The sequence below is a fragment of the Pelodiscus sinensis genome, chromosome 4 (genome assembly GCF_052426305.1).
Source record: "Pelodiscus sinensis isolate ZL-2025 chromosome 4, ASM5242630v1, whole genome shotgun sequence".
In the NCBI taxonomy this organism is placed as follows: Eukaryota; Metazoa; Chordata; order Testudines; family Trionychidae; genus Pelodiscus; species Pelodiscus sinensis.
In genome coordinates this window covers 17630610-17653341 of record NC_143055.1, presented here as the reverse complement: position 1 = coordinate 17653341, position 22732 = coordinate 17630610, and the positions used below count along the sequence as shown (strand labels likewise).

At 39.9% G+C, this 22732-nt stretch overlaps 1 protein-coding gene across 2 annotated transcripts in view; it reads left to right on the top strand.

Annotated features, from left to right (window-relative positions):
* LETM1 (leucine zipper and EF-hand containing transmembrane protein 1) overlaps positions 1-22732 on the top strand; it is a 62475-nt gene that overhangs the window by 15648 nt on the left and 24095 nt on the right. For both annotated transcript variants that reach the window (XM_075930895.2, XM_006134732.4), the window contains exons 4-10: positions 1435-1578; positions 2906-3043; positions 10953-11156; positions 12558-12677; positions 13148-13279; positions 17659-17838; positions 21457-21612. In XM_075930895.2, coding sequence (XP_075787010.1) covers positions 1435-1578; positions 2906-3043; positions 10953-11156; positions 12558-12677; positions 13148-13279; positions 17659-17838; positions 21457-21612 — 1074 coding nt within the window. The remainder of the gene's footprint in view (positions 1-1434; positions 1579-2905; positions 3044-10952; positions 11157-12557; positions 12678-13147; positions 13280-17658; positions 17839-21456; positions 21613-22732) is intronic.

Here is a 22732-nt window from a genome sequence, read left to right as displayed (position 1 = left end):
AGTTAAGAAGGCTCCACTTATTCGCAGTGTGTCTGACACCATGTCTGAAGCAAATGAGCTTTGCCTATGAGTTCCACACTGTTGGGTCTGTCACATGGTAGGCATTGGCTATGTTTGAAGTTTGTTTTTTCATCTAGTATGCTATCTGAGACTGAGTCTTAAGAATTCATCACACAGAATGCCTTGAATTGAGACACTTGACTGATGGAATGACATCTTTTAACTAAATTGGTTGTGCTGTGTCTTCCATCTTAAGGAGCAGATTCTACAGGGTTGCCTAATATCAGAAAGGGCAATAATGGACAGGGCTGGAAGCTAGGTCAAGTTGGTTGGTCTCATAGTACCAGTTTTTATGCATAATCAGAGCCCTGCACAGGTACAAGATTTATATCTGTATCTGTTCCACAATCTGCAGTAAAGGTCTACAGATACCTATATCGGTGGATGTAAATCTGATCTCCGTGGGCACTACGACCAACTTCACAGGTCACGATACATCAGTGATGCCGTTGAATCAAACCCCCCCCCCCCCCAGGCTCCTCTCACTTCTCCCCAGAGACTTCCTGTCCTGTCACATCTCCTTCTCCACTTTTGGCAAGGAGGCTACAATCCTGAGCCCTGCTGTGCAGTGCTGCCCTATACATGAGCAAGTCAAACACAGCTACACATCTGCGGTGACTCTACTGCCAGGACAGACAGTGTGAACAACTGAGCTTTTCTCAGCATGTGCTCTGTCTGCCTGGTAGTTCAAAATACAACAGCACTTCTTTCAAAATGGTGCTTGGCTTTCTTACAGGAGCACATTTTCATACTCCCTTCTGGGAGTTCAAGTTACCCTCCCCTGCCTGATCAAGCTGGGGGCAATTCCCAGAATGCCCAACAGGGTATTGCCATGTATTGCAGCCACTCGGTGTGTGATTCAGAGAGCTCCAGGAACCTTTGGGGCTGTATGACAGTTGCTGCATTTGAATGAGTGCTGTCAGAGCTTCATCCCTGCCTCCTCCCCCTCAATCTTTCTCCCTCTTGGGCCTCACATTTTTTAAGTTAGGGCCAACGTATGTGCCTTGCCCCACCCAGTCTGCTAGAGTGTCACTCTGACTTCTATGAGGAGATTGCTAGAACCCAGTGTGGATACAAATTTTATATGCACACGTGATCTGCAGTCCACAAAAATGATCCACAGGTATAAAGCAGATTTCCACCCATTTGCAGGATGCTATTTATTGTTTTGTTCAGCTCAGTGTCCACTATGTCAGGCTGAACCATGCTTTGGAGCAACTCAACTCATCATATCCTATAATTTGTTACTTTGAAATATCTTCATAGAACAAATATATTTAAATTGTAATATAGTCTATATTAATCTTATTTTGTTTTTAATGTTGTTATGTAATATTTTGTTCTTGTTTTAAAAGCCTTTAATTTTTCTTCCAGTTCCTTCGGATATGTGCTGATCTCTTTCGCCTGGTTCCTTTCCTAGTTTTCATTGTTGTTCCATTCATGGAGTTTTTGCTTCCAGTAGCACTTAAGCTGTTCCCTAATATGCTTCCTTCAACATTTGAGACAAAATCTAAAAAGGTAACTGCAACATAGTTTGGGATCAGTCAAATATTTGACAAGAACTAAATTATACTTGAAATTCTAACTTGATCCTTGTTGAAACTTTGTAAGAAAAAGCTGTGGTTTGGTTCTTGATAGCAAGGCCCTAAAATTTTCCTGGGTTACAAAATGCTGATGGTTTAACAAAGTGGATTTAGTAATTTATTCATATTTAAGGTGGCTAGGATATTGTTAGCATCTTGGTAGCCAGAATCACATTTTTAAAGAGTTGTAACACTAAGGAGTGGTGGCCCTTGCCTAACTATCACCTGGAAAGGATAGTAGGTCGGCTTGTTCCACTGAATAAAACCTATCAGAGGCAGCAAGGGGGAGAGGAGGTGCTTCAAAGTGTCAGTGCCACATGGAGCTCAGAGTCCCCAGCTACTCCTGGGCTGTACTTGGCATTTCAAAGCGGCAGCGCTGCTTGGAACCTGTGGTCAGTTGAGGACTCCATGGCTCAGCCAGGTTCCCTGTGACATTTCAAAGTGGCAGTGCCGCAGGGAGCACGGGGCCAGCGGGGGACTGCTTGAGTCCCCTGCTGGCCCTGTGCTTCCTGCAGCTCTTTGGCCTTTGAAGAATAGACACAACCTTGGGGCTGTTGCTACACTTCAAAGGCGAAAGCATCCTTATCGACTAATTGAATAGTTGATGCAAATTGCATCGACTATTTAATTTGCCAATTAATCTAAATTTAACATCCCTAGTAAGTACTTAGAATCATAGAACTAGATGGAATGTCAAGAGGTCATCAAGTCCAGTCTACTGGATTCATGGCAGGACCAAGCACCATCTATACCATCCCAGACAGGTATAGTTGCCTAATCTTTTAGAAATTGCAAGGACATTTTACTGTTGGCATCTTGATTTGACTAGTTTGTGACTCAGATTGAAGATCCCCTGGATCACATAAGTATTTGCTCAAGGAGCTAGTCATCCTGTTTACTACTGTAATTTGATGGTTTGTATCCAACACCAACTAATATTCCATCCATTAGACTATCAATCCATAGCATTTAAAACAATCGACTTCCTAGTTAGTGACTCAGAAACAAGTAATGTCATTTTTGACAGAATGCCACTCTCCTTCTCCTTTTGCCTATTCAGTCCTTCCTAAATAGATTATGGATGGAAAATAAATGGCTAGTGTTCAAATGTTGCAGTATAATAACATTTACACACCGTGATACAGAAAATCCTATAGAGTCTCATTCAAAGAGAGGTTTGCAAGTTGTGGGGAAGGGGAATCTTAGAGGGTATAAGTCTGAAAAGGACATCTTTTAAAGCAATATACTCTTGTTTTATATAGGAGGAGAGATTGAAGATGGAATTGAGAGTGAAACTTGAAGTGGCTAAATTTCTTCAGGACACTATTGAGGAGATTGCCTTGAAAAACAAAGCAGCCAAAGGAAATGTTACTAAAGATTTTTCTACTTTCTTTCAAAAGGTAAAAATATAACCTTGTACTCCATTCACTTAAAAAGTAAATATCAAGCTATTTCTTTCTTACTCAGCAATCGCCAGTGGTGAAGAAGAAAACTAAGATTGTGGCATAATCCGTTGCTACTTATACCATGGTCATCTATCTTTACTCATGCTAGATTTAATTGGATAGCATGTGTCATATGCTGAACAAAAGGTGCGCAGAACTGTTGCTTTTCTAGTTATAATGTATTTTTCTTTGATATTCTGGGTGAACTTTTATTTTTTCCAATGTTTTTCCATTTTAATTCTATAAAACCGTTGATTACCTTATCATTCATTCCCTCTTAAGGTGATTCTAATGTTGACTGTGTAGTAGCATACATATTACTAAACATTGTGGCTAGCATTAGGACATGGAATAGGAAAAGTAAGAGAGAAATATAAACTCTGGTCACCTGTCTAGAGATTACTTAATTGTAGCCAGATAGTAGAGAAATCTGTGCAGGCCTACTGGCTTTTGCCAGCCTATTTAGTTATAGTCCATGCTAGAACAGATATGCCAGCATAGCTGTATGTTATGAGTGCTTTTGCTAATATATCTTATGCTGGTTCCCTGAATGATGTAGGCTATACTAGCAATTTTTTTTTGCACTAGCATAATGGCCTGTATAGGGGCTTTGCCTGCTGTAAGAGAGGCTGTAAAAATCACACCCCTGACTGATTCAGTAATTACTGTACTTAGACCTGGACTTCAGTGTACACTCGTTTAGAGCAAATGGTCTTGTTCTCCACTGCCTGAATCACTGACTTGATTAATACATGCAACATTTATTTATTTCTATTGTGCCAGCGATCAGAAACCCCAAGCAGGTGTCTCTATCCCACAGCTCACAATCTAGGTGAATGTAGGTGCACCAGGTGAATAAATAGACGAATGACAGGTAGGTTAGTGGAATAGTAACAGTTCCCATTCGCTTCTCTATCCGGGGACCGAGGCATTCCTCGGTCTGGGCTTTAAGGCTTCCCAAGCTTGTGGTAAGCTTATGCTGAAGAGTTACCTCCACATCAAGTGTTTGGGTGAAGATAACCAGAACGATAAGTGCCAAATTTGGAAGAGCTTTTGTCCACGGATACTTAGACAGCAGAGGCTTAGAATTCTCCTCCTGAAGGCCATCCTTTGAACCCAGTTGGATCCAGGGCCAGCCAGCACCACATCCTTAGTGCAGTGTGCTCCAGTGCTATTTAGGGACCGTCATCTCCATGGACTAGTCATAGGAATGATAGATGCAAGTCTGTATTCCTGGTGCCGAAAGGAAGAAAAGAGACTGACCCTCCAATTGTCAGAGGAAGCAATTGACCTTTCAGCACCAATCACAGGTGTCATGGCTCTTTTCCCCACTCTGGCATGATAAATGCAGAAGTGGGGGCCAGCAAGTGTACCCCAAAGCCTTATCTACCAGGCTTTGGTATAAAACTTCCCCCCAAGATCTTAAAAACCTAGATCTTGGGGATAAAACTTCCGCTGCCACCACCCAAATGTTGATAAAGAAATCAGGGGAAAGATCATTTGGGAAATCTTACCCCTAAAATAAAAATCAAGGCACACAATTAACTACTGCCAGGTTAATAAAAAGAAAAGAAAGAACTTTTATTATTACAACAATATTCCTGTTGCAACCATAATGACTAGATAGGGAGGTAACAAAATATACTCATGGAGAAACTCCTAGAACTTAGTTACAAAGAAAAGCCAAAACATCTTTTACACCGTGCCAGATCTCAGATCCCATACCCAATCCTTAAAACAATAAAACCTAACAAAACTGCCTAAACTTTACCCTACTTACAGAAAATGAAGAATGGTGTCTTGGAGAGAGAGAGAGAGACATGCTTGTCCCTCTCTGTAGTTGCAGAGAGCTCCCTCAGAGAGAGACAAAAGGGAGAAAAGAAAAAAAGCCAAATTCCTTTGTCCCAGTTTGAAAAATCCCACCTACATTCCTATTGGTCACTCCACCTGGCTAGGTGTAGTTAACCCCTTAATCCCCAGGCTGCTGGCTAACCCTCATAATCATGACAACAGGTATGGTCTGAGAAACTGGTGCCTGGCGGCACATCAACTCCAGCCCCACGAAAGGACCAATTGAGTCCACCCTTCCATCACTCCCTGGACTGTCATAACTGGGACATTTAGCTGCTTTCGACCCCAGAGACCTTTGAGGTGGCCCTGGAATTGATTCGACAATTTCCATTACCGTGCAGCTTGCCATCCCCAGAGAGTACTTCTCTGTTGCACACACAAACCATGATGAGACCATGTCTTACAGTATCCAGAGTCCTCCTGCTCTGCAGTGCTTAATTGGTCATCAGCCTCAGAGACAGATTCTGATGCAGACTCCTGCTGTTTACATACGTCCAGCAGTAGGAGGTTGAGGTCCACGTGTCACCATCAACACCCACTGGGGCAGTGGCACCCAGCTGGGAATCCCTAGTGGTCATTCTGGGTACTTTGGGCCTATTCAAAGTCCCACGCCAAGACTGACCTTGGTAGCCCTGGCACCAGAGTTCACGCAACTTTCCTAGGTTCCCATGGTGTTCACTCCTCAGGCTGCGGCAGCAGACTCCTTGGTCCAGTATGTGTTGGTACCACTTTTGGGACCAATAGCAGGTATAAATTTAGTTTCTACCCCAATACCTCTTCCATTGCTGATAACCTCGGTGCAGGCAGTAACTGCACTGATGATAGTCATGACTCCAGAGACCGCTCCCCCAGTGGAGGTGACTACTGCTCTGATGGTCATTCAGGCATTATCATCAATGTTTGCTCCAGCACCGGCACTGATACCGGTGGCCACCACAGCACTGGCACCTGTGACTGCCATGGCACCAGGAGTTGTCTATTCATCTGTGCCAACATTAGGTGCCCCCTTTTTACTACCTTAGGGTCACAATTTTGGTGTTCCACCTGGCACTGTATATGCCTCCTGCAGTGTATACCTTTGGAACACAGGAGGTATGTCTAGACTACATGGCTCCGTCGACAGAGCCATGTAAACTAGTTTACCCAGCATAGGCAAAGAAGCGGGGATTTAAATAATCCCCTCTTCATTAAAATAAACATGGCCGCTGTGCTGTGTCAACAATCAGCTGATCCAGCACAGTGCAGCAGTCTAAGCGCGGATCTGTTGGTTGGGGAAGCCTTTGCCGACCGATCCTGTAAACCAGGCTATGTCTAGACCACATCTCTCTTTCGACAGAGGGATGTAAATTAGACACTTCGAAATTGCAAATGAAGCGGTGATTTAAATATCCCATGCTTCATTTGCATAATTGCACCATTTCGAAAGTAAAACAGCAATCTAGATGCAATTCTTTCGAAAACGGCAGGCTTTTTCGAAAGATCCTGTAAACCTCATTTGTTGAGGAGTACAGGATCTTTCGAAAACGGCAGGCTTTTTCAAAAGAACCATGTCTAGGCTGCAGTTTTAATATCGAAATGGTGCTTTTTCAAAAGAACACCATGATGCGATTATGAAAATGAAGAGCAGGATATTTAAATCCCTGCTTCATTTGCAATTTCGAAGTGTCTAATTTACATCCCTCTGTCGAAAGGGGGATATAGTCTAGACACAGCTACAGTGCCAAGAAACTCACCATCTCAACCACAACATGATCCTATGGGAGTAGAGGGCAGGGATTCAGCACTTAACCCCTCCTCTCCAAATGAGTCGGTGGAAAATTCTTCTATTGCTCTAGCCCTAGAGGACAGCAGAATGCTGCAACAGTTGTTGCCCAAGGTAGCCCAGAATTGGGGCATACTCACAAAGGAGGGTCACTGAGGAGACGGACCCAGTTGTAGAAATCCTATCCTCCTCAGGTCCCTTCTGTGTAGTTCTCCCCATTTTCAACACTGTTTTCAACATGACCAGGTCTCTCTAGCAGATCCTTTGTCCCCCACAGCAAAATGAAATGAGGTGCTATTTTGTACTCTCTAAGGGGTATGAACATTTGGATGCCCACCCACCACCAGACTTGTTAGTAGTCGATGCTGCTAACCAAAGAGAGCACCGGGGAATCCAGGCACCATCCTCAAAAAACCAAGGGTGCAAAAAACGAAATTTGTTTGGAAGGAAAATTTATTCTACTGGGGACCTGCAGCTTAGAATATCAATACTTGTGCAGTGCTCTCCAAATTCACACCTATCTGTAGGATCACTGCACTCCTTCATTGCACCTACAGATAGCAATGAAGGAGTATGGGTTTTACACTTGATGTTTCCTAATACCGAAGGCCCAGGGAGGTCTCAGATGCATTCTTGATCTGAGGGAACTGAACATATTTATAACCAAGTCTGAATTCTGTATGGATTCTCTTGCCTCGATAATCCCTTCTCTAGATCTGGCAGACTGGTATGCCATCCTCGGCCTAAAAGACATGTACTTCCATATAGTCATTGTCCCTTCCCACAGGAAGTACTTCAGATTTGTACTGAATAGAGCTCACTATCAATTGACTGTTCTACCTTTTGGCCTGTCATCAGCCCCCTGGGTATTCAAGAAATGCATGTCCATAGTGGCACATTCCTCCAGAAGAATCACATATAAGTATTTCTGAATGTGTACAAGTGGCTGGTCAAAGGCTGTTCCAGTCTTCAGGTAGAGGCTCAAATCAGACATTTGAGAACCTGGGACTGCTCGTAAATGAGGCAAATCCCACTTTGACCCCAGTTCAAAGAATAGAGTTTATAAGGGCCATCCTAAGCTCTGTTAAAACAAGAATGCCTCTATCAAAGTCCAGATTTCAGGCTCTGGTGGACATAATCTAGAACATTTCCCAGTTTCTGACCACTACAGCAAGGAACTGCCTTATATATATACCTGCCTGCACCTATGTGGTTCAGTACGCCCGTCTCAGACTCAGGCTGTTAGAAATATGATTAGCATCAGTGTAGAAACCAGCCTATCACAACACAGGCATAAAGCTGGGACCCTGCTGGGACCAGTCCTCAACTCGCTACGTTTGTGGGTGGACGCCATGAACAAGGGGCCTGGTGTCTCCTTTCTCCCCTCTCAGCCATCCCTCTTACTAGTGATGGACGCTTCCAACCTAGGTTGGGAAGCCAATCTACGGGGCCAGTGGTCTCAGGCTGATCTGGCCCTACACATCAACAGCATAGAACTGAGGGCAGCATGCTTAACGTGTCGAAGCAAAAGACTTCTCTGTGTTTAGGCGGCTAACCAAACAGCTTTATTGATCAATAAGGCACAAAGTGAGCCAAACGTGACCCCAGCAGAGGCGGGCCCCATAAAGCTGCTAATACAAATCAATCCTAGTACTTTATACTCTTAACCAAACAAGTCTGACGTCAGGGCATCCAATTACAGAAATCATCAATTAAACTCAAAAGAGGAGACTGTTATCAGCAAGAAGAAACAAGTAGTAGGGAGTAAGAGCTTCAGCTCAAAACAACGCAATTAACGCATTCCAATAGCTCATCCTTCTGGCCTTTCTCACATTGGTGAAGGAGAGTTCACTCTCTAGCGTACATGAAGAAGCAAGAAACTTAAATGGCTTCTGTTATATGAAGTGGCTTCTAGCTAAATATGAAGTGGCTTCCTCACGTCAGACCTTTATTACGTATCTAGCACAGCTTTGTCTATTAGTAATGACAGACTTAAGACTTAATTAGGTACTCTGACGGAGTGATGGGGGGTTTGTGTGTAAAGACTGAACCATTTATCCTTAAGATTCTTTGAATTCCGTATTACTATTAGTTAAATCATGATAGATAATTTTTAAATTTAAAAAAAAGTGCACCTTACACAATGATGAATGTTGTGAGATAGCATGTTGTGTTCTTGGAGCAAAGGTGAGAAATCCTCTTTGTTTCTCTGAACAATTGTCACAGTTTGTGAATTAAATTACTTTGAGCTGCAATTAGGTTTTACAGTATATTGTTTTAAATGTGGAGTTAATCATTTAATAGTGCCATTTCATTTAGAAGAATTCCAAGTGGCTTTCAAATTACTGTTTGTACATAGGAATAATGTCACTCGGAAAAACAGACTCCTCTGCTGTGGAACACAGTAACCGTATATAGCAGTATTACAGGATAGGAAGTGAAATGTAATAGCCATCTGCAACTATAAGGTGAATTTAGATGATAACCCAAATTGGCATTAACCAAGAACACCAGAGATGAGAACATAACAGTTGCAAAAATGCTTTTGCATCGTTAATAATAACAAATAATTATTTCTGTTGTACCTCCACCAGCATGAATTCCTTAGCATTATTTTATATTGTCTGCATACATAATCAAAGAGATCAGTTATCACCAATTCCTGTAGTGCATGGATTTTTCTTGCAGATGTACTCAGCAGGCTTGACTCTGCTCAGGTCAACAGCCAAGATGGTAATGCACAGTAAAACCAGTCAATATGCTTATTCCTGGTTAATCCTCACTGCAGTGGTCTCCAACCTTTTTACATGCAAGATCACTTTTTAAAATGTTCGGGCAAACCAGGATCTACCCCATCCCTTCCCCAAGGCCACCCTCTCCAAACCTTTCTGCAGACTGCCCGTTGCTAATGGAAACTCACCATGAATTACATAATTACACCCAAGTCATTTTGCTGGTGCTGCAGCTGGGGGGAGAGAGTTTTAATTTAAATTATTAAACGGATTAAGTGTGTTAACTTTCTCGCATTAGTTTATCAAACTTAATGTTTTACTTTATTTAAAATTATGTCCAACACAAAATGTTTCCATATTTTTTTTTCTTTATGGCAGATGTGGGGAACCTTTTTTGGGTTGGGGCTACTGACTCTCAGAAAAATCAGTTGGGGACCACACAAGTGAGAAGCAAAAAACTCCCAGAACTCCCAACTCTCACTGATGTGCCCCCAACTGACACAGCTCACTTTTCTGGCTCTCCAGCCTCTGTGAGGTGAGGGAGAAGGGACAGGGAAGACTGAGATTCAGGGCTTTCCATAGGCCAGATTTATTTTTCTGGGGTTCCAGAGTTAGTGGATTTTGTGGACCTCCTCAGAGGTGGGAACAAAAATGAGGGGCTTAGTGTGCAGGACAGCACTGCCATTGAGTGGGATAGGGATGCAGGATCTGGGTGGAAGGTGGAGAGCAGGAGGGGGTGAGGATAGTAGGGTCTGGAAGGGAGTTTGGTGGTGGTAGAGGGTATGGGAATGAGAGGGAGTGTCGGGGTACTTGTTGTTGGCCTCCGTCGGTCAGTGTTGACCATGGATGACGTATCCTAGTTCTCGTCTTGGTTCGTGTCAAATTATCTGGGAAAATAACACAGAAAAGGTGAAAGGGTAAGAATGCAGCCAAATACAGTAAAACGTGTTATCCAGCATGCTCAGAGATTAGGGTGTTCTGGTTATCTGAGGGTCCCATCAACCTAGGAAAAACCAATGGACAATAATAGTAAAACTCAAGTTTTTAATATTGGTAGTTTTGTAGTGTGAGGCAGTTGGTCTCACATTTCTGTTTTGAGTTAGATGATTAGTACTTCTTAAATAAAAAATTAAGCCAGTCGTGGTAAACCAAGCCAGGCCTGTACGCATGAAGATGTGACTGGGGGCAATGACAGTTAACAAAGTTTTCTGGTTAACAGGGTGCCGGATAACAAAGGTTTCACTGTAGCTAATTGGGGAGGGAGGTAAAGAAGTGGGGAGTAGAGGGAAGTGCAGCTTCTCCAAAGTAAAACTTTATTTTCCCTCTGTTCCAGCCTCTCTTACCTTTTTTTGAAAGGCAAAAAACCCCTGCCTCTAAATACAAAATGTGATAACATTGTGAAAAATCAGAATTGGAGCAAAATATTTTAGTTAAGAACTGTTCAGTACTAATTGATAAAAATATTTTATCCATGAAACTTGCTTTGAGATTTTTTTTATTTTTTTTTTAATTATCTTAGATCCGAGAGACTGGTGAACGGCCTAGTAATGAGGAGATCTTACGGTTCTCTAAATTGTTTGAAGATGAACTTACACTGGACAATCTTACTAGGCCTCAACTGGTAGCTCTCTGTAAACTGTTGGAACTTCAGTCAATGGGGACAAATAATTTTCTGCGCTTCCAGTTGATCATGAGGCTGAGATCCATGAAAGCAGATGACAAAGTAAGTCACTTGAAACATGATTTGATGAAAAATAAATGCTTATCTGTTCCAATGCTGTAGTTAAGCTTGACAAGTATATTTTTATTTTTTATACTTTTGATTAATATTATCCATTTTATTTTAAAGCTTTTTAAACATTTTTGTGGATTTTAAATATCACAGTGGTGGGAAATTATGGAGGAGAGAGTCATTTAATGACTGATTGTTGACATTCAAAAAGTAATTAAGTGAAAAATAAAATGTCTGCATCATGTCAAATCAAACTTTAATAAGTCCTAATCCATATATTTCTCATTTTGCCTATCTGTAATTTTTTTAAATTATTATTGAGGGAAATATTTTTTCATTGGTTTGTGTATATAGTCAAATTGATGTTTACTAACATTTATGGATAAAAATCTAACTTAGGCATATATTTGTTTTTGTCTGTTTTACTAGTACTAATTGTAGACTTCAGCAAAAAGGTTGAAGCCTTAAAATTAGGCGAGTTTCCTCAAACGATCTAGTTTGTGTCTTCTGCTAACCACTTGTGCTCATCTTTCTCGCTATGTGCTTTACCATGACTGGCAATCTCTCTGATCAGGAGTGTTAGAACTGAAATGTTTCATATTAATATGAATATATTAGGTATGATTACATCAACAGAACTGTTTTGGAGAAGCTTGCATAGTGCATACTTGCACAGACAGCATTGTTAATTGAACAAAGTTCCAAAGTCCAGTAGCTTTAATTGGTTCTGAAAAGCCACTCATTTGAGGAAAAGTCCTGTTTATGAAGGACTTCTAGAGATAGATAAATACAAGAAAGTGAAAAATACAATAGTTTTCTGGTTAATAAAGTGACTGATGCAGGTAGTACATCTCTGAATTTATCTCCTGTAACCACAGCTCATTAATTCACCTCTCAAGTTCTTAAAATCTGTCAGTTACGGATCCATGGACATAAAGTGGTAAACATGGACTTGATAGGACTATCCATTTGACAAGTTTAGCTATATGTACATTAGCACTAGGTTATTTCCTTTATATCCACCATACCATTTCACTCTTTTGATTTATATATGTTTCCCCACAGATCTCTACTTGTAACTACCATTAATGACAATATAAATAGCTCAATTAGAATGAAAGGGAAAATATTTTTAGAAGTGCAAATTTAATGTTATAGAATTGATTTAAAATATTTACCAACTCTATATCTCCCACCCAAACCCATGAAGTTCTGAAACTTAACTCTGCTTGAACCATACCACATAATAATGTCCAACTCTTGTTCCAAACATTGTGGCTATCTATTTTTTTATCACAGCAGCCCTTAGTGATTGTTTTAAACATCTAGGTAATGTGCTTACTATTCTGTTACATTTTTACACATGAGATGTTTATTTTTTATTGTTTATAGCTGATTGCGGAGGAAGGAGTTGACAGTCTTACTGTTAAAGAACTGCAGGCAGCATGTAGAGCAAGAGGTATGAGAGCTCTTGGCGTAACAGAAGAACGACTAAAGGAACAACTTAAACAGGTATATATCCAGTAAGATTGCTTCAATATGTGTTTAATTATAAGGTAGTAATAATAGTACATAGTAGTACTGTACTGTGTAAGTATATTATATAAACAAACAACATGGGTATTGTCCTTTTCTGAATCTGTTACTGTTTTCTGAGTTATAAATTAATATACATTAATCAGACTCAAATTATGGATCTTTCATAAATTGTGACTTTGATCTCAAAAGAAAACAGTTATTTTATCTCTTTAGTTTAAGAGAATGCTACTACTCTGGCATTTATTGTATTTAGTGGCTTTCATCTAAAGATCACAGTTCTTTTTGGGAGAAATTAGTAACTGGTAAGAATTAAATATAATACCCATGCGTGTTGTTTTATATTGTATCTGGAAAATAAGTGGTAACTTTCAATTTGCTGCGTAATTCCTATTGTTCTCTGTGATAAAATATAACTATATATATATCTATCTATTGAATTACAGTGGCTAGATCTGCACCTGAACCAAGAAATCCCCACTTCATTGCTTATTTTATCCAGAGCTATGTATCTTCCGGATACACTTTCACCAGCTGATCAGCTCAAAACTACACTCCAGACACTACCAGAGATCGTGGTATGTATTGCTCTGTATCACCACTACAGTACACTGTCTTTCGGTGAGAACTAGTTTATTTAAAAATAGGCTCTGTGTGTGTGTGTGTGTGTACATACACACAGCAATTACATTGTTTTTTAGTGTTAAGTGTTAGTTTTGTATTTCTCCTGTGTAAAAAGTGTAGCTACTATAATTTACTTGAATGGTATATTTATTTGCTTATCTGGAAGACTGGCTGATCAAAATCAGCAAGTGTTTGAAAATTTTGTGCGTGCTACTACGTGTCAGAATGAATAGGCAGGAGTTGGAAGACTTATTGTTCATAGTTCTGAGGAAAGCCTAACTGTCTTTAACAGGTCGCTCTGAGGCACTTTGAAAACACATAGAGAAAATTGGCATGTATTAAAGACTGAGGAAAGAATGAACCTTAAATCAAATGTGTCCTGCTTCACATTGATCTTTAATCCCATAGGCATGGCAGGCCAAAAAATAAAATAAAAAAAAAAAGTTCAAGCTTGGAGTATTATGTCTCAGTATGAGGTAAAGAACATACTGAGCAAGGTAAAGATCTTAAGATATGTAGCCTGTGAGGCTCTACTGCCATGTTAAAGATGGCTACAGTGAGGATGGCTGCTGTCTGTTGCACACATTGTGACTCTCTGGCTCTTGCAGGCTGCTGTGCAACATGCAGTTGGTCAAAGTATACATTTCTCTGTCTGCAAATTCGAGTTTGAGTTGAAAATAAATAAAAGGCAGCCTGGCTGTATTATGCTTTTTTCTTCCATTAAGAGTAACATATTGGGTGAGCCTAACCAAAATATCTCTGATGTCCAAAGACTGTAAGTAAGCAGGAGAAACTAAAAGTTTACTGTTCTGCTTTGTACAGAGGAAAGGATCTGAACAAATCTTCATTAGTAAAAACTGTTTAAGAGTATGCTGTATCTGAAATCTTGCATTAAAAATTAGTTATGGAAGATCAGCATGGTTCTCAAAACACAAATTTCTCTTTGGACTTTGAAATCATCATCACTGGCACAGTTATAATTAAGCTTTCTGACATATCTCGAGAGTAACTTTTTCTCACAGATTGCTTGACACAAAGATTTAATGTTCACCTTATTTGGAGAATTTGGCTCCTTTCTACATTTTCAAATATTAATTTCAGTTAGAACACAAAGTGCACAGTGCTCATTTTTTATTTATTATTTATTACAAATACTTGGAACTATAAAAAAAACAAAAGGAACAGTATTTTTCAGTTCACCTAATAAAATTATGTGCAATCTCTTGACCATAAAAGTTGAACTTAAAATTGTAGAATTTTAAAAAGGCATTCAAAAATAAACCTATGCATGTAAGAGAGCAGTATTATTGCTCAGAATTTCAGTATGAAACCGGAAAAAAGCCTGTTGAGAGTCTTTGGGTTAAGATTAGCAGCAAGATTAACAGGGGTGATGTCATGGTGGGTGTCTGCTATAATCTATCACAACAGGAGGCTGAGGTAAACAAGGCTTTCTTTGGACAGTGAACAGATGTTTCTAGATCACAGGCTCTAGTTCTTATGGGGAATTTAAATCACCCTGGTCTGGCATCTGCTGGGAGAGCGATACAACAGTACACAGACCATTCAGGAAGTTTTTGGAGAATAGTGAGAAAAATTTCCAAGTGCAAGTGCTGGAGGAACCAATTGGGCGTCATGCTCCTCTTCACCTGCTGTTCACAAACAGGAAAGAATTTGTAGGGGAAGTAGAAGCAGGTGGCAACCTGAGCAGCGGTGACCATGTGATGGTTGAGTTCAGGATCCTGATTAAAAAGAAGAAAGGAGAGCAGCAGAATATGGTCCTTGGACTTCAGAAAAGCAGACTTGGACTCCCTCAGGAAACTGATAGGCAGGCTATATGAGAAGGAAAGGAGTCCAGAAGAGCTGGCTCTATTTTAAAGAAGCCTTCTTGAGGATGCAGGGCCAAACGATTCCAATGTGCAGAAAGAATATCAAATATAGTAGGTGACCAGCTTAGCTTAACCTCACTGAAGATTTCTGTGTTAAATACAAAAAAGACCTGGAAACTTGGACAGATGACTAGAAAGGAGTATAAAAATATTGCTTGAGCATGTAAGGGTGTAATCAGGAAGGCCAAAGCATAATTGGAGTTGCAGCTAGCAAGGGATGTGAAACATAATAAAAAGGGTTTTTACGGGTACGTTAGCAACAAAAAGGTCAGGCAAAATGTGAGACCCTTACAGAATGGAGAAGGCAACCTCGTTACAGATGATATCATAGAATACTAGGACTGGAAGGGACCTCAAGAGGTCATCTAGTCCAGTCCCCTGCCCACATAGCAGGACCAAATACTGTCTAGACCAGGCATGTCCAAAGTCCGGCCCGCGGGCCAATTGCGGCCCGTATTCCGGTTTAATACGGCCCCACAGGTAATTTGGCAATATCTATCTTTTATGGCCCCCAACAAATCCATATGTATTGAGATGAATACATTGTAAAATCTCAGTTAATGTCAGTTGGTCTAAATCAGTTATAAATATATTTGGACACAACATGTATACTTGGTGTTATGTTCCAGTTCATATTTTTTGAACTTAAAAGTTGACAGACAACCTTTATTACCAATAATATGTAATGTACTTTACAATGTTCCTGACATATTTCAGCTTCCTAGATTTTTTTTTCATCTGGCCTTCAGATATGAAAGGCAGAGTGATTTAACACCTGTTTAGATTTGTCATCCATGTGACGAAATGAAAAGTATGCCGTTTGCAATAAACTTTACATAAAATAGTTAATTTGCATTTAATTTTAATGGTTCAAAGAATGTCAGGCAAAATGGTCGGCCCTCACTCATGTTCACTTCATAAAATCTGGCCCTCTTTGAAAAAAGTTTGGACGCCCCTGGTCTAGACCATCCCTGATAGACATTTATCTAACCTACTCTTAAATATCTCCAGAGATGGAGATTCCACAACCTCCCTGGGCAATTTATTCCAGTGTTTAACCACCTTGACAGTTAGGAACTTTTTCCTAATGTCCAACCTAAACCTCCCTTGCTGCAGTTTAAGCCTATTGCTTCTTGTTCTATCCACGGAGGCCAAGATGTGAACAGGTTTTCTCCCTCCTCCTTATGACACCCTTTTAGATACCTGAAAACGGCTATTATATCACCCCTCAGTCTTCTCTTTTCTAAACTAAACAAACCCAGTTCTTTCAGCCTTCCTTCATAGGTCATGTATTCTAGACCTTTAATCATTCTTGTTGTTCTTCTTTGGACCCTTTCCAATTTCTCCACATCTTTCTTGAAACGCGGTGCCCAGAACTGGACACAATATTCCAACTGAGGCCTAACCAGCACAGAGGAAGTACTCAATGCTCTTTTGCCTCGATTTTCTCAGACAAGGTCAGCTCTCAGACTCCTGCACCAGCTAGCACAGTATGGGAAGGTAGTGAGCAACCCTCAGTAGTGAAAGAATAGGTTAAGGACTATTTGGAAAAATTGGACATGCACAGATCCATGGGGCTGGATCTAATGCATCAGATGGTGCTGAGAGAGTTGGCTAATGTGATTGTAGTTCCCCAGATTTTCCACTGGTCAGCCGTACCTTCATTTAATCCGTTTTCTGTATGGTTAATTGAGAAGCAATCCTATTCCAAGTTCCTCCTATTTTTCTGGCTCATCTTGGTTCAGTCTTTTTTAACATTCACTCAGTTATGTCAGTTTTGAGGACTATACTTATACTTGCTTTGGTGATTCTCATTTTTGTTTGTTTTATGAGAAGCAATCCTATTTATTCCACATACATCCCATTTCCCTGAATAACCAAACCCTCATGTTATTTTAAGTTATGGTACGAGAGAGCTGTATACCAAATGTGATGGTCCTAGCTCTTACCGCTTAGGAGGAATTCTTAATCAAACAGACAGACAAACTCTCTAAAATATATAGTAGATTATAAATGTTCTTCCTCATCCTTCTGATGTTGCTTTTGACTTGGATTGTAAGCGCTGCATCTTCCTGTGTGTATAGTTCACTATTTTGGGAGCTGTTACTGGGATAAAAGTTAACTTAAAAATATGATCTGCCAAACATGTCTGTTTTTAAGGAAAGGTTTTTCAAAACTTGCTTAAAGTTTTGTTCTGAAAGATTCATATAGGGAACAGGAGAAAGGAATGACTTGTATAGCTGCTTAGTGATCTTAGACAATAAAAAGTTTTAACAATATTGAAGTAAACAAGTTATGAAGGTTTTTCAAGATAAACAGAATTCTCTTTGATATAATTTAGAGTATTTTTTTTGTTTGACAGTGTGTTCACTGAACTGTTGAAGACATCTTAACTACATAATTCAAAATGTAGTAGTTTGTTCATGTTGTCTTTGCAATCTGTTTAGGCCAAAGAGGCTCAAGTCAAAGCAGCAGAAGTTGAGGGTGAAAAAATAGACAATAAAGCTAAGCTGGAAGCAACACTTCAGGAAGAAGCAGCCATTAGAAAAGAAAATCAAGAAAAAGAGATGGAAAGAATGTCTGAAGCTGCTGAGAGAGCCAAAGAAATCCTTCAGGCTGCAGCAACAGTAAGTGCAACTTCCCACTGTCAGAAAATAAGTGCATAAATAGCATGAATGTGCCCATTGTGGACTTTTTGGATTTATAGTGCATCTACTCCTGGGTTTTGTCTGTAATCAAAAAGCCTTCAAAATGCACATTTGGAAGATGTGGTGAATCCTACATGTGGGAGAGTGCTGTCAAAGAAATATAGAGAACAATCCTGAAATGCAGGGGATTGACTAGATGATCTAAAATGTCATTTCCACCTGTTCTGTTTGATTCTGTTATAGGAAGCCAACAGAAAATACTTTTTGGTTTCTTTAAAGATTTTCCGAATTTTTCTAATCTAAAACATTCTTTGCAATTAGATTTGCTAATATTTAACATTCAAAAAATTTGAATATACGTGATATAAACTTAGGCTTACTTGTTTGTGGAAATCGTTCTTCTTCAATCAAGCCTTATCTTTAAAAGGCATAATTTTATTCATATTTTTATGAAATATGCTTCGACATGCTAATGGAAATTGATCAGTTTGTAACAGACAGAAATATTCTTGTAGGTTTTGTAGTGTCTTGGAAATAAGGATGTAAAATCTCATTTAATTTGCTAATCCAGTGTTTCCCAATTTTTTTTGACCACGGAACCCTTTCAAACTCAGAAAAATTTCAAGGAACCCCCTAGCCAGGGATTAAGTTTGTCAAGCAAAAAAAAATAAAAAATTTAAAAAAAAAACCCACACCCAAACGCACACAGACAGCCAGTACACCACAGTTGGTGGTAATAAGATGCTAAATACGGTCATGAGATCACCATTCATTTAAATTCAACATATTGAATATAACACCATTAATTTATATTCAACAAAAATCATATTAAATATGTACAAAAAATAAAACTATCAAATATTAATTATATTCATAGTTTTCAATGTGAAGAGTGGTTTTTCTTCTTTTCTTGGTAAATTCTTTTTATATTTGGTTTAATACTAGAAAGTTGGATTCGCATATCTGGCGCAGCATTCAGTCGATTTCTGTATTTCGTTTTCTTTGCTGCATAGTTCGAGAACCCAGTTTCGCACAAGTATGTACTGGCAAAGGGTAACAGCTGACGAATTGCGCATCTTGATAAAGATGAATATTCTTGAGTTTGACATAAGTCACTCCAAAATGTAATCAGAGAAACTTCTTTACATTTTTGTATTAATTGGCCATCTGAAGCGATTTCAATTAGGTTTTCATAATCTTGTGTAGAAAAACTGATTGGCTTTTCTGTTAAACTTAATGGGTTTCGAATCCAGTTATTGTTGTCATTGATGTTTGGAAAATACTTAATGATGTTCGTGTATAAATCGCAGAGATGATCTGCAATGTCGCTGCGAATATCTTCATCAAGTTTGTATCCATTTTCTTCAAGGACATCATTCAGAGTTGGTAAACAATCCAAATCATTTCGTCCTACAGATGAGATCCAAAACTGTAGCTTCCGTGACAATGACAAAATTTTGTCTTTCGCATTAAAAATATTTACATTCTTTCCTTGCAGCGACAGATTTACTTCATTTAGTTTTGTAAAGATGTCTGCAAGATACGCAACTCTAGATAACCACAAAAAGTCTGTTAAACGATCAGACAGTTGGAATTTGTGATCCATCAGATTTGCAGAGAGCTCATGACACAATTCAAATAATCTAACCAGCACTTTTCCTCGTGATAGCCACCTGACTTCTGTATGTAGAAGCAGGGCTGTGTGCTGACTACCCATATCTTCACACATAATTTTGAACAGTCTTGATTGTAATGGTCGAGTTTTTATATAATTAATAATCTGTACTGCTTCGTCCCACACATTTTTAAGAGAGGGAGAAATATTCTTAACTACCAGAGTGTGTCTGTGGAGAATGCAGTGACTGCTGGTGCACTTTGGTGCTACATTTTTTATTCCTGTTACAGCGCCAGCCACTGTTCCTACCATTGCTTTGGCACCATCACTGCATACATCAACACATTTTTCCCAGCTTATTTGATGTGTTTTCATAAAGTTATTGATACAATTGAATATATTCTCACCAGTTGTATTGGTTTGCAAAAATTCACATAAAAGTAAGTCTTCAATAGAACTATTAAAATCATAACGGACAAATACAAGCAGAACTGCAAGACCTGCAACGTCAGTGGACTCGTCTAATTGTAATGCATATGCATCACATAAATGCAGCCGAAAAATAAGCTCCTTCTCGATGTCAGCAGCAAGATCGTGAATACGACGTGTGATAGTATTGTTTGATAGTGGCACAGCCTCAACTTTTTTTACTAGACTCCTGATCCACATACACATCACAATATCTTTTGCACGTGGTTTTATGAGTGATTCCCCAATAGTGTGTGCTTCTTCGGCGAGCGATATATGATAGCTTACTTTGTAAGATGCCTCTGTCGCATTTTCATTATCAGATCTGGCAATTTTTGACATAAAGAGTTTACTTTTTTCAAGCGATTTAGTTTTTTTAAGCAAAAGCTTGATGTCTTTATCTTTGTATTCTGGATGATTTGTTTCAAAATGTCTTCGCAATTTAGCAGGTACTAAACAACTATTAGATAATATTTTGTTGCACACTACACACTGGGCACCTGGAGCATCTTCATTTCCATTGCTTGTGAATCCAAATGCCAAATAGTCCTCACAATACATGCGTTTCTTATTAGTCAGCTGAAATTTTTCATAATTAACTTGAGCTGCCTCAGTATTTTCCTTGCTGGTTTCAGTAAAAATATTGGAGTTTGAAGTACTCACTTTTCTCTTTAAAGTTCCTTCTTTTAACCAACGATCCATGGGGAATTTTGATATTAGATTGAATTCTTAAACTTAGTCACACACAGGAGCCACGTGTCCTCACAGTGTGTATGGGGATTTGTTCCGATCCTCACGGTGAGTAGGAGTTCCAGTGTTCCACTCACTGATAGTACTCTTCCCCCCCCCCCCACACACACACATGCTGCCTTTACCAAGGGACCTAGCAGCAGCAACAGCTGCTTGTCCCGCTTCTGCCTGATCAACCCAAGATCCCTCTCCCACATCCCCTGCTGCCACTCTGCTTTTTTGGCTGGGCTGGAGGGCCCCATCCCGCGGGGGACGTGGGAGATGTCTGAAAGGGGAGCGGGGAAGGAGCCAGCGTCTTTGTGCGCTGGGCTCCTCTGTCTCTTTATGCGCGGGGGGAGGGGAGCACCATTTGGGAAACACTGTGCTAATCAGTTAAACATTACGTTTAAGTGATTATTTGATGAAAGGGAGATTGTGCAGGTTGGAGTGGCTCCTCCCTTACCACAGGCAGGGGCTGTTCCAGTCTGGCCAGAGCAGCCCCTGCCTGCAGCCCCCACCTCTGCGGACCAGGGCTGCTTTGGCTGGGCTGGAGGGCCCCATCCGCAATGGGTCCTGTGGGGCTGAAAGAATCCCCTGCCTCTGTGGTGGGCAGGAGCTGCTCCAGACACTCCTCCTCCGTGGGTGATGCTTACTGGTTAACTTGTTAATCTTTCACATCCCTGCTTGTAACCTGTATCTAATTAAGCAGATAATTCTGAAAACCGAAAAACATAATGCAGGTTTGTATTAATCAGTGCCTTTGTTAATGTGGTTTTGAAATTCAGAAAGAGGTGGATTCTGCAGTGGACCTTGAAGCAGCTGCCGAACATGTAAAGAAAAGCCAGATAGCTGTGGAGACTGAACAGGAATTGACTAGTGTGGATTTGACAAAGCATACAGAGACCTTGATAGATACAGCACCAGTGTTAGAAGGCATTAAGGTAATTTTTTAGTATCAAAGACCGGTTTTATGATACAGTACAAAAATATCACTGTCTTTAGAGACAAATGAATTTCCTCAACACAGTTCAGTGATTTGAGGAAAATAGTAGACCTCTGCACTTCCACTTTTAATGTTACTAATTGTTTGTATAACACCCTTGGGCATTATGTGGCATTTTGCTAAACAGATAACAATTGGTCAAGATGAAAGGAAAACATTCTTGGGGTGTCCATTTCATCATTTAGCTACTTAATAGAAGATTTGAATAGCTGAAGGGTAATGTTATAAAATGCGGAGTGTATAGGGCTTAGATGATAGTTCACTGTCCCCAAGCAAGCACAGTATTTATACATGAATATAAGTACTTTGCTGGATCTTGGGTTTAAAATACATATACAGGATGAACCTCTCTAGTTCGGCACTCTCTGGTCTGCCAGCATCTGTGGTCTGGCATGACTTTAGTTAGCTGGATATCCATTTATTATGGATGTGGCCAAGTTTCCTGCAATCCCATAAAGTCTATTTACAGCCTACAGTCCTGGCTTTCAGAGTTCTATGCTGCTGTTTAGCTCTGATTTACCCCTAAATCTCTTCTAAGAGACTAGTGAGCAGCTGAAGTGCTGATAATGCTGCTAGACAATATTGACCACCTGTGATTCGTCAAGTTCTCTGATTTGGCACAGGTCAGGTCCCAGGTGTCTAGGATTAGAGAGTTTCAACCTGTACTATGTTAAGAGAAGAATTTTACAAGCTTCGCAAAACCCAGACTGTTTTGTGGAGGAAACTCAATACAGAGAGGAAGGAACCATCTCAATCATGAGTAGCAATACTGTATGTTTTGTTGCATTATTGTAATCTGAATTTATTGAAAATATACTATAAAAGGTTTTTTTGGATTCTATCTGTCACCTATTTTGTGATCTTGAAAACTGACATACTAGGATACTGATTCATACACGGAAAACTAACCTCGCTTTCATAGAACAAAATAGTGAACAGCAACACTCTAATTTCAAAAGCAGCGAGGAGTCCTGTGGCACCTTATAGTCTAACTGAAGTGTAAGAGCATAAGCTTTCGTGGGCAAAGACCCACTTCGTCAGATGATACTTGACTCTAA